The 12,255-nt window shown below is 45.9% G+C and overlaps 1 protein-coding gene across 6 annotated transcripts in view; it reads right to left on the minus strand.

The window, feature by feature from the left end:
• The window catches only part of CFAP221 (cilia and flagella associated protein 221), a 104,739-nt gene that overhangs the window by 41,650 nt on the left and 50,834 nt on the right, over positions 1-12,255 (minus strand). For all 6 annotated transcript variants that reach the window (XM_043576577.1, XM_043576576.1, XM_043576573.1 and 3 more), the window contains 4 exons: positions 7,610-7,730; positions 7,414-7,525; positions 6,623-6,731; positions 3,490-3,577 (listed from right to left, as the gene is read on the minus strand). In XM_043576577.1, coding sequence (XP_043432512.1) covers positions 3,490-3,577; positions 6,623-6,731; positions 7,414-7,525; positions 7,610-7,730 — 430 coding nt within the window. The remainder of the gene's footprint in view (positions 1-3,489; positions 3,578-6,622; positions 6,732-7,413; positions 7,526-7,609; positions 7,731-12,255) is intronic.

A 12,255-nucleotide genomic window follows, 5' to 3' on the forward strand; every position in this document is an offset into this window, starting at 1 on the left:
GGTACTCTGATCACCACACTAACATGAGAAACAAGAGAACTGTATTATTGTCACCAGGGGGTAAGCTGTGCAGCTCTGATGTGCACGTATCTGGGAGCTGACTGTGGATCTTAGCTTCAAAATACAGATTTTGTGGGGGAGACACCAGACCTCCACCATGACTAAAAATAAAATAAAATAAGCACCTTAAAGAAGGGAATGGCGAATAGGTTGGTAGCCAGAAGAGAGAGGAGGGTGATGTATTATACGTTTATCAAGACTCTACTTATTTCCAATGCGCATTTTGGAATTCACTATCATTGATCATCTCCCGAGGAAAAGCCCATCATCCTGCTATAATGCCTACTCCCTCCGCTCCCTCCACACCCCCCTCCAGCTCTCTCTCATTCGCCTTTCTGCCACCTGCCTTGGGCCTCCAGGTGTTCCTTGCCGCTGGGTCACCTGCCAGGATTCGGCTGCCAGATGAAATCTCCTGGACACACAGAGTAGGGTCTCTGCAACAGTCCACCTGCACTGGGGCTCAGGGTCCTGGTGGGTGTTGTTAAGGGTGTGACGGCTCCTTTCCTGCTCTACTCGGGCACCTTTGCGGACGCTCACTACTCTCTGCAGGCCTCTCTCCAGCCCCTGCTCATGGCTGTCTCTGCTTCCTGGACCAGAGAAGCCTTTTCTTCTGGGATTGCTCTTTGCTCTCCGTGTACAAACACGCCCGAGTCTGCCAACTCAGAAACCAGCCTCCTTGACACTTCATCCCCCTCTAACGGTCTAGGCCCTGACTCCTTGCCCCTGCTCATCTCAACTTTTCAAGAAACCATCTACTCGCTTCCATACATTCTTTGGGCAATCACAATTTGGCTTTTTACCTCCGCATGTCTCCCAGGATTGCCGCCGCTAAGGCAAACAAAGGCCTCCGAATGGCCAAACGCCATGGGTTCTTCTCAGGCCCTGCCATCTTGGATCTCTCCCCCATCGGTTTTCTCAGCATTGTCCGTTTCTCCTGACCTCCCTGACCACTTCCCTTCTGTCTTCTCCATCGTCCACTGCTCTTCCCTCAAATCAGGAGCTTCTCTAGATGTCCAGTCTTGAGTTACCAGCTTCTCGCACCATTCACTTTCCCCAGGTCACCGGGCTCCTCTGTGGTCTAGTGGCTACCTCTCTGCTGAGGCAGACTTGTTCCTTCAGCTGCCACCTGGATGCCCTCCAGTCCCCCCAATAACATGCCCCAAACTGAAATTTTCATCTTCCCCCTTCATCCCTTCATGTTTCTCTGCCCCTTCTGGACTGTGCCCTTCTTGAGGGCAGGAAAAGTGGCTTATTCTCCAGCAAAATCTTACAGACAGTGAGTATTCACTAAGCACACTTGCCACGTGAATGCACAGTTGGGTTGGCCCGTCCACCAAATGCTGGCAATTCCAGCCCTAACGGTCACATTGACCTGGTCGTGCCATATCTGTATCACCTTCAACTCTAAAACAGTTAGAGGGGTGCCTGGGTGGCACAGTTGGTTGAGCGTCCGACTTTGACTCAGGTCATGGTCTCGTGGTTTGTGAGTTCGAGCCCTGCGTCGGGTTCTGTGCTGACAGCTCAGAGCCTGGAGCCTGCTTCTGATTCTGTGTCGCCTCCTCTCTCTCTGCCCCTCCCATGCTCATGCTCTGTCTCTGTCTCTCAATAATAAATTAATGTTAAAAAAATACAAAAAATAAAAGTTAGAATATATCATCAAAAAAATAAATAAGGGGCACCTGGGTGGCTGAGTTGGTTAAACGCTGGACTTCGGCTCAGGTCATGATCTCACCGTTCATGGCTTTGAGCCCCACATCAGGCTCTGTGCTGACAGCTCAGAGCCTAGAGCCTGCTTCAGATTCTATGTCTCCCTCTCTCTCTGCCCCTCCCCTGCTCACGCTCTGTCTCTCTCTCTCTCTCTCAAAAATAAATAAACATAAAAAAAATTCTTTAAAGAAAACATCACCCACTGTAGGGTGGACAGAAAACTTGGTATTTTGTTTTGAAAATCACATATGGAGAAACTGATCTACTAATCAACCTAAATTTAAATGCCAATCTAATATGTGCCTTCCCTCAATGCTAAGATTTACTAATGCAATGATTTTACATTCTTTTGTCTATCTCATGAAAAATAAAGAAAAGTAAGATAAATTTATTCAGATACTTGACTTAGACTCTAATCAAGAAGAAAACGGAGGAAGAAAAATGTATTCTATACGAGAAAAATATTCCTATCTGACAACATACCTATTTTTCCGCAGTCCCTCCTACCCAATGCTGCCACTGTGTGCGTCTCTGACTGTGGGAAGCACACACTCCCGGGCTGAAATATATGTGTTATGGCTGAATTATGTCCCCAAAAGTCATATGTTGCAATCTTAACCCCTAGTCACATCAGAATATGGATGTATTGGGAGATACAGTCTTTGAAGATGTAATCAAGTTAAAATGAGGTCACGGCGTGGGCCCTACTCCAGTGTGACTGGTGTCCTTTAGAAGAGGAAATCTGGACACAGAAACTATGAAGTCACAGGGAAAAGACGATCATCTACAAGCCAACGAGAGGGATCATTCCCTCATGTCCCTTGCAAGGAGCCAACCTTGCCAACACCTTGATCTTGGGCTTTCAGAACGGCCAGAAAATACATTTCCGTTGATCACACCACCCACTCTGGGGTACTTGGCTATGGCAGCCCCGGCAGGCCAACAGGAAATGTGGTGGTGATTCTGCAAGTCCTACCACCAAAGTCCGAGCCCCCGAGACAGGAGGTGCAAGCGAAGCCCTATCTCCTCTGGCCCGTGTGTGTCCTGTGCTTCGGCCATTACAGGCCTGTCCCCAGTGTCCCCTGCACCTGTCCTCAGGGAACAACATCTCTCATGCCATGACAAGCCCAGGGGTGTGATCCAGCCCCGCCATTCCCGTCTCCACCCTCCCCCCCCCCCCCCCCCGCCCCGCTCCCTGAATCCACAGGTGCTGCCTTGGCGACCCAGCCGTGGCTCCCTCCCCTCAACCGGTTTCCTGCTCTCTGCTTAGCTCCCTTGAGCATCTCTGACTTGGACCTTTTGTCTGGCTCTGGCATGGCTCCTGGCCACTGTCTTTGTGTCCCTCTTACTTTTATGCCCTGCAGAATACAGGACAGATGCACCTAATGTCCAGAAGTCCAACCTGAATTTGAGGCGTTTCCCTCCCTCTGAATTGAATGCTTCTGTCCTCTCTATTGCTTTTCAAAATCATACCGTGTCTTCCAGGAAGCTTTTCAATTAAATGAGTTCTCTCATCTCTCTGGCTTCGAAATCCCCACAATACTTAGTAGAGGTCTCTTGTGACACTTACGGCCGGCCTTGATTTATGGTTAACAATGAACTTGTCATCAGCTTCCTCCCCCCAACTTTAAGTTTTCTTTCTCCTGATGTGGCATCTTGCATATAGCCAGAATTCGACCTATTGAGTGCAATCAGCGACATCAAACTAACAGTGCTTCTGACCTTGTATTTGGCGTTTTCTCTTTGCCGCTCTTCAATAAGGTCTTTTTTAAATTTTAAAGACACATGATCTTTACCAAGGTGCACCTGCCTGGGGAGAAAAAAAACAACAACAAAAAAACCAGCTTCCAGAACCGATCAGAATACCATGGTCGGCTTGGGGATGGAATGTCTTAGCTATACTCTACAATGGAAGAGGAGTGCTGAGACATTGGAGCAGGGCCATGGCGGGGCAGACACCGTGGAGACTAGAGCAACACAGCTGAGATGAAGAATGCGTTCTACAAAATGACGCTTCTCTTCTAGGAACACATGCTGGATCTTTATAAATAAATGAAACAAAAATCTGGACGCTCAACATCTCTAGTCATGAGGGAAATGGAAATCAGGACCACAGCGACTGGTGTACTGGTACGTCACACCCACTGAAGATGTCAGTGACGATGATGACGGCAGCAACAAAGCCGGCACTGCCAAGGATGTGGGCCAACTGGAACCTTGGTTACACCGCTGACAGGAACGTTCAGTGGGGCAGCCACTGCGGAAAACGGTGTGGCGGTGGCACAAAAAGTTGAACATCGGGTTCCCATGCGACCAAGCAATTCCACCCCTAAGCATGTACCCAAGAGGACTGAAAAGATGCGCTCACACAAAAACTTGTGTGTGAATGTTCACAGCAGCGTTATTCACGACGGCCAAAAAATGAAGACCACCCAATGCCCATCAACCGAGAAACGGATAAACAAGACACTGCATGGCCATACAATGGAATAGTATGCAGCCATAAAAAGCAACAAAGCCCTGATAGATGCTATGATGTAGATGAACCCTTAAACCGTGTTAAATGAAAGAAGCCAGTTACAAAAGGCCATATGGGTGTGTATGATTCCATTTATTTTTTTTTAATGTCTATTTATTTTTGACAGAGACAGAGTGTGAGCTGGGGAGGGGCAGAGAGAGAGAGAGAGAGAAAGACAGGGAGACACAGAATCCGGGCTCTGACCTGTCAGCACAGAGCCCATCACAGGGCTCGAACTCATGAACCGTGAGATCACGACCTGAGCCAAAGGTGGGTGCTTAAACAACTGAGCCACCCAGGCGCCCCTGTATGATTCCATTTAAGTGAAATGTCCAGGGGCGCCTGGGTGGCTCAGTCAGTTAAGCATCCGACTTCGGCTCAGGTCATGATCTCGCAGTCCGTGAGATCGAGCCCTGCGTCGGGCTCTGTGCTGACAGCTTGGAGCCTGGAGCCTGTTTCAGATTCTGTGTCTCCCTCTCCCTGACCCTCCCCCGTTCATGCTTTGTCTCTCTCTGTCTCAAAAATAAATAAACGTTAAAAAAAATTTTTTTTAAATAAAAAATAAATGAAATCCGGAATAGGCAAATCTACAGAGATATAATAGTGGTCACCAAGTGCTGGAGGAGGGGAGAGAGGACTGGGGAGCGACTGCCTAATGGGTATGGGGTTTCTTTCTGGAGTGATGCAAATATTCTGGAGTCGAGTAATGGTGATGGCTGCACAGCCCCGTGAATACACGAAAAACTTCTGCACTGTACCCTTGAAAATGGCTAAGATGGTGAACTTTGAGTTTGGTGAATTTTACCACAGTTTAGAAAACTCTGGTATGGAGTGTATTGACTGTGGAGGCTGGCACATGTTCAAAAATAAATAGCAGCTACGATGAGAAGGAGAGTGAAGGAGAGTGAAGAGACCTAGAAGCTAAATACATATTGTATGACCTTTGGATGCCGGATTCTTCCTCTCCAAAAACAAACAAAAAAGCCAGATAGAAAGGACATTATTGAGACAACCGGGTAAATCTGCATATAGGCTGGAGATGATAATATTACGGTATCAATGTCAGCGTTCTTGGAAGTGATCATGGTAATGTTGGAGAATGTCCTTGTTCTTAGGAACTACACGCTCAAGTCCCTAAGAGTGAAGCCTCATGACATCTGCAACTTACTTTCCAATGGTTCAAAGAAAGACGCGCGTGAAGCGTGTGTATGTGGAGAGGGAGGAGTAGATGTGGCATAATGTCAGGACCGGTGAACCCATGTCAAGTGTCTATGGGTGTTACTGGCAGGTTTAAAAAGCTTTCAACAAAAACAGCCGGGGGAAAACATGAAGTGAAGAACACAGCATACAAAACTGAATTTAGGATGTGACTTTAGGTATGCTGCAAAGAAGCACGGAAGGAAGGAAATACACCAGGGCTAATGGTGGTCATTAGCACATTATAGAGATTTTTTTTTCCCTTCTCTACACTTAAAAAATATGTATTTTTCAGGTTCTCCACAATGACAACATGATCATTTCTTATAATAGGGAAAGAGTATTTTAAAAAATGATCTGAAGGTACTTGGCGTTCTTCCCATTTAACGGAGGCCAGCCCGTGGATACAGACTGCCGTGGAAGCAGAGGTGCTTCCGTGAGAAACTAAGGGTGGTCCTCTGTGCAAGCAGGGGGGCCGCAGGGGGCATCTGTGAGGGCCCTGGGGCTCAGCGCACCTTTCTTCTGTCCAGGAAGCGTGGAGGTGCGGCGTGGGACGAGGCGGCCTCTCAAAGACTCTAACAGTGTCTTTTTTAGCTCAATTCAAGAGTTCCTACAGTTTACGTTAGTGGAGTCTATGCACACGGATGCATCTGATATGAACTGGTAACAAATTGTGGAAAGGGCTCTATTTTGACTGCCGGAGCACAAGACAGAAGTCTCACGGCTGAGTTTTAGAACCCCCCCCCCCCAGGGCCTCTCCTAACCCCTAGCCCGCACTGCTGGGCTCCCCGCAAGGCCCCTGGGGCACACTGCCCAGGGCACAGGGGGCTAATGCTGGGGCACCTGTGGAGAGAGAGATGGGACGCTGGCAGCAGTGGCCGGAGGGAGCAGGGTCCTGGTTCTGCCACTGTCTGGTCACACTGAGGAAAGAACGTGTTTGCTCACAATAATTTAGTCCTAATGGAAACGTCGGAGGGCCAGTGGAGGAGAGGGAATAATCAAACTTCTAAAAGGGCACAAAAAGCTGTTACATTTCATCGTGTCTCATGTATAAAAAGCCATTACTAAAAAAAAAAAAAAAAAAGCCATTACTAAAAACACCGTATTTTCATTTGATATAAATAATTGCTCAATATTTACCACTTAAGGTGATTTTCCATCTCTTCATAAGTGTCCTGTCTGACTTTCTGTTCAAACAGTGCTTCCTTCATCTGTCTTGTTTTTGAAATCTCATTGCCTTGGTCCAAAACTGAGGGCAGAAGCAAACGATGATTATACCAGAGTCAAATCAGAATCATCTGCTAAGACAAAAACACATTTCTAATGACAAAACACAACAGCAATCTCAGCTTCGTTGCTGCTGTTCATTAACAGTAAATGTGGCAAGCAGTGGGGCGCCTGGGGGGCTCAGTCGGTTGAGCGTCCGACTTCGGCTCAGGTCAGGATCTCGAGGTTCATGAGTTCGAGCCCTGCGTCGGGCTCTGGGCTGACGGCTCGGAGCCTGGAGCCTGCCTCGGATTCTGTGTCTCCCTCTCTCTCTGCCCCTCCCCCACTCTCACTTTGTCTCACTCTGTCTCTTAAAAATAAATAAATGTAAAAATAAAATAAAATAATTTTTTAAAAAAAATGCGAGAGGCGGGGCGCCTGGGTGGCGCAGTCGGTTAAGTGTCCGACTTCAGCCAGGTCACGATCTCACGATCTCGCGGTCCGTGAGTTCGAGCCCCGCGTCAGGCTCTGGGCTGATGGCTCAGAGCCTGGAGCCAGTTTCCGATTCTGTGTCTCCCTCTCTCTGCCCCTCCCCCGTTCATGCTCTGTCTCTCTCTGTCCCAAAAATAAATAAACGTTGAAAAAAAAAATTAAAAAAAAAATGCAACAAGCAATAATTCTTTCCTGTTCCGCCAGGGCTGATTTATAATGAATCGACCAGTTACCTTCTCTTAATTCTTTAATCTTCAATTTCCCTGGTTCTTGGTTTAAAACAGTTGCCACAGCAAACGGATTTGATAAATCCACTGGAAATCTCAAGTCGTGATATTCAATTTCCTGAGACCAAATCAGGAAGGAAAAGTCACTTATTTTGCTTCTCTATCATTCCTTCCAGCGTGTTGAGTGTAATGTGCATGTTACCTTAATCTTTGGGGGCTTTATTTTTGGTGGCAGGCGGTGAAAATTTATGTGTGTCATTGCCTTTTCTGGTGGAACATCCACTCTCTTAGAAAGAGCATTTAATCTCTCAAATTCTTCTAATCTATAGTTTAAAACAGGTATTAAATTAGTATATGATCCAACAATGCAAGTTTCCTATTTTTTTTTTTATTTTTTTTTAACGTTTATTTATTTTTGAGACAGAGAGAGACAGAGCATGAACGGGGGAGGGTCAGAGAGAGGGAGACACAGAATCTGAAACAGGCTCCAGGCTCTGAGCCGTCAGCACAGAGCCCGACGCGGGCCTCGAACTCACGGACTGTGAGATCGTGACCTGAGCCGAAGTCGGACGCTTAACCGACTGAGCCACCCAGGCACCCCAAGGTTCCTATTTTTTAAAGGATTTTTTTAGGTAATCACTACACCCAATGTGGGGGCTCGGATTTACAACCCCGAGGTCAGGAGTCACATGCTCTACTGACTGAGTCAGCCAGGTGCCCCACAAGCTTTCTATTTTTAATGTTCCTTCTGGTAATACCATGACTTTTGGTCAATTAATGACTATATCTGCACTGAAAATAAATTTATGTCTTAAAACAGTGGTCTACTAGGACGCCTGGCTGGCTCAGTCGGTAGGGCACGGAACTCTTGATCTCAGGGTCGGGAGTTCAAGCCCCACGTTGGGCGTGAAGCCTACTGAAAGAAAGGAAGAAAGGAAGAAAGGAAGAAAGAAAGAAAGCTTTATATTAAAAAAAAAGTAAAACAGTGGTCTACTAAAATAAATGCAATGTCAGTATACCAGCGTATAATCATATGTGTCAAAATAGTCTACCAATGGGTGCTTTTCTTTACCTTCTCGAAGAATATAACAAGAAGACAATGTGACACACTGAGAAATGCTCTCACAGTCTAGTGTGATTCATTTCTAGGCTGTTGGTTTTCAACAGCTAAATCTACTACATTAAAAAAAAAATCTTATACTGATTTATCTTCCTAGTAAAAGAATGATTATGGCCACTGTTTACAGTAAGTTTTTTTTTTTTTTAGAGAGATAGAGTGCACGTGTGCACACACACACACACGCATGTGTACATGAGGGGGAGGGGCAGAGGGTGGGAGAGAGAAGAGAATCTCAAGCAAGCTCCACGCTCCGCTTGGAGCCCAACATGGGGCTTGATCCCAGGACCCTGGGATCGTGACCTGAGCCAAAATCGAGAGTCAGATTCTCAATCAACTGAGTCACCTAGGCACTGCCAGGAAGATCTTTTAAAAAGCAACTCGGACTAATATTTGAGATCTTTTCTGCAACTGAAAACTGTCTTGGACACATGTAGGTATAGGCAGTGCTATTACCGTGCCTACAGAAGCTACCGGACTTATTTATTACGAGATGTAGTAGAACTGCATCACGTTCAATACTGTGAGGCATTTCTTCAAGCTATAATATGTGAACACTTGTTTTGCAAAATGACTTATGTTCATGACATTACAGAAAAAGGAATACCCTAACGTTTACTCATTCTTAATTTTTTTTAACGTTTATTTTTTTGAAAGAGAGAGATGGAGCACGAGTGGGGGGTGGGTGGGTGCAGAGAGCGAGGGAGACACGGAATCCGAAGCAGGCTCCAGGCTCTGAGCTGTCAGCACACAGCCCGACGCGGGACTCGAACCCACGAACTGTGAGATTATGACCTGAGCCGAAGTTGGAGGCTTAACGGATGGAGCCACCCAGGCGCCCCTAACGTTTATTCACTCTGACAATCACAATACACGTGCCGAACCCCTACCCCCACTGCACAACATGGGACACACCAGCAATCTCAAACTTAACATTGCCTACATAAGAGTATCTTGAAAGGTCGATAGCCTGAGAGAACATGCCCTTTGGCAAGACACACACTGACTGATGGGCTGCGACGTGCAGGGCAGAGGCAGCGGGTCAGGGGGCGAGCTGTGGCCCAGTGTCCACATCTCATCAGAGCGTCAACACCACCTCTGCTATAAACATTGGGAAACATTTTTGTTTCCACATCTTTGAAGGCGTGGAAAAACAGTCTCCTCACGCAACCTAATGGCTGACGATGGAAACAAAGGGGTCGAAGAAAATGGTAAATTTTAACAAGGAGTTACTCGGGGAACTTGAGGAATTCCATCATACACCATATTCTGCAATAACAAAAACCAAACAAGACCCAGCAACCTATGAATCTTTCAGAGAACACTGAGGCCAGGATAATTTTCTTCCTTCATGGTGGAATTTATATGTTCTAGTACTATCTACAGTCTGGGGAGATACGTAGGTCTTGAGGCATAGTCCTTGAAAACATCAAGTGTGTACTAAATGAGACCTTAAATTCCAGCTGGGTGACCAAAACATAGTAGTTTAAAAACAGGGTATGTGCTTCCACCGTACAACGCCCTCGTATATTTAAGAACATGTCTTGCGGGGGCTCAGTCGGTTAAGCATCCGACTCCGGCTCAGGTCATGATCTCGCGGTCCAGGAGTTTGAGCCCTGCGTCGGGCTCTGCGCTGACAGCTCAGAGCCTGGAGCCTGTTTCGGATTCTGTGTCTCCCTCTCTCTCTGACCCTCCCCCCGTTCATGCTCTGTCTCTCTCTGTCTCAAAAATAAATAAATGTTAAAAAAAATTTCAATAAAAAAAAATAAAAATAAAAGAACATGTCTTGGGAAGCCACAATCCACTCAAGCGAGGTCTTTAAGAAAGCCATTTGTCCATCACAGCATACGACATGAGACGGCAAATAGCATTTTGTGTGGCCAGTTACCTAATACCAGAAAAATTACTACGGTCTTTCCCTCATAGCCAATGTTACTCGTTCATTGCCAGGATGATTTTATTTCTACCGTGGTTACTTGTGGGATTCGGGTTCAGCAGGCCACGCTAACATCCTACAATTGATTTAGTCTGCTTTGAATTTTTAGGAAGAAAGTCATGACGTAAATATATAATCATGGAGTTCGTTCATATTTTGATATGGGGGTGTTACTCTACTTTCAATATGCTTAACGATGTCAACGTGGGATGTGTATCTCTGTGAAAAGGAAACTCCAGATATTTCTTTATCCTTTTCAAAACATCTGTAAGGATTTTCCTTATGCTGTGACAAGTTTTCCTTTAGCTTTTATACAAATCACGCATATTAGGAAAAATGTGTAACTTTAACCAGATATATTGGGATATAAAAATACACGCTCACAGTCAAATAGAAATAGAAGTTCAGAAAAAATTTGTTACAAAGTAAAACTGAATCTCATTTCACACCTTTACTCTGACATGAATGCTGATGAGTCTTTAAAAAAAACCAACAACCTCCCATGTGGCACATTTTCATTTTTGCCTTATGTTGAAGTCACTTGTTATACCTGACTTCTTTTAGCTCCTCTGCTGTGAGTGTCTTCAGAGTGTAGACTGTGTCCCATAGGGCTTTGCAATGGACACTGCGCACAGCAGGCACTCAACTAATTATAACATCATATTGAGGCACCTGGGTGGCTCAGTCGGCGTCCAACTTTGGCTCAGGTCATGATTTCACAGTTCATGAGTTCGAGCCCCACGTCGGGCTCTGTGCTGACAGCTTAGAGCTGGAGCCTGCTTTAGATTCTGTGTCTCCCTTTCTCTCTGTTCCTCCTCCTCCTTGTGACCCTCCCCCACTTGTGTTCTTTTTCTCTCTCAAAAATAAATAAACATTAAGAAAAATGACGTCATGTTGAAAATTTGAAAATAGTTATGCTGTTCCTGTCTTATGATTTACATTTAAAATAGAGTGTAGGGGGGCGCCTGGGTGGCTCAGTCGGTTAAAGCGCCCGACTTCAGCTCAGGTCACGATCTCGTGGTCCGTGAGTTCGAGCCCCGCGTCGGGCTCTGGGCTGATGGCTCAGAGCCTGGAGCCTGTTTCTGATTCTGTGTCTCCCTCTCTCTCTGCCCCTGCCCCGTTCATGCTCTGTCTCTCTCTGTCTCAAAAATAAATTAAAAAAAAAACGTTAAAAAATTTTTTTTAAATAGAGTGTAGGGGCACCTGGGTGGCTCAGTCAGTTAAACGTCTGACTTTGGCTCAGGTCACGAGCTTGCAGTGTGGGAGTTCAAGCCCTGCATTGGGCTCTGCACTGATAGCTCAGAGCCTACTTGGGATTCTCTCTCAATCCCTCCCTCTCTGTCCCTCTCCCACTCTCTCTCTGTCTCTCAATAAATAAATAAACTTAAAAAAAATAAAAAATAAAATAGAGTGTAATACATACATACGATCATGTATGTAATGTGTAATGTGTAATGTACATACATGAAATGCATGCATAAGGTCAAAACTCAACCAGCCCAGCAGTGGTAATCAGTAAAAGCAAGTATCCCTCAAACCACCTTTTCTTGGTCATCTCTTCCCCTCTCAGTAGGAACAACTACCACTACAAGCCTAGAGCTATTCTGTGCATTATTATTTTTTTTTAATTTTTTTTTTAACGTTTATTTATTTTTGAGACAGAGAGAGACAGAGCATGAACGGGGGAGGGTCAGAGAGAGAGGGAGACACAGAATCCAAAACAGGCTCCAGGCTCTGAGCTGTCAGCACAGAGCCCGACGCGGGGCTCGAACTCACATACCGCGAGATCGTGACC

The sequence above is a fragment of the Prionailurus bengalensis genome, chromosome C1 (genome assembly GCF_016509475.1).
Source record: "Prionailurus bengalensis isolate Pbe53 chromosome C1, Fcat_Pben_1.1_paternal_pri, whole genome shotgun sequence".
In the NCBI taxonomy this organism is placed as follows: domain Eukaryota; kingdom Metazoa; phylum Chordata; class Mammalia; order Carnivora; family Felidae; genus Prionailurus; species Prionailurus bengalensis.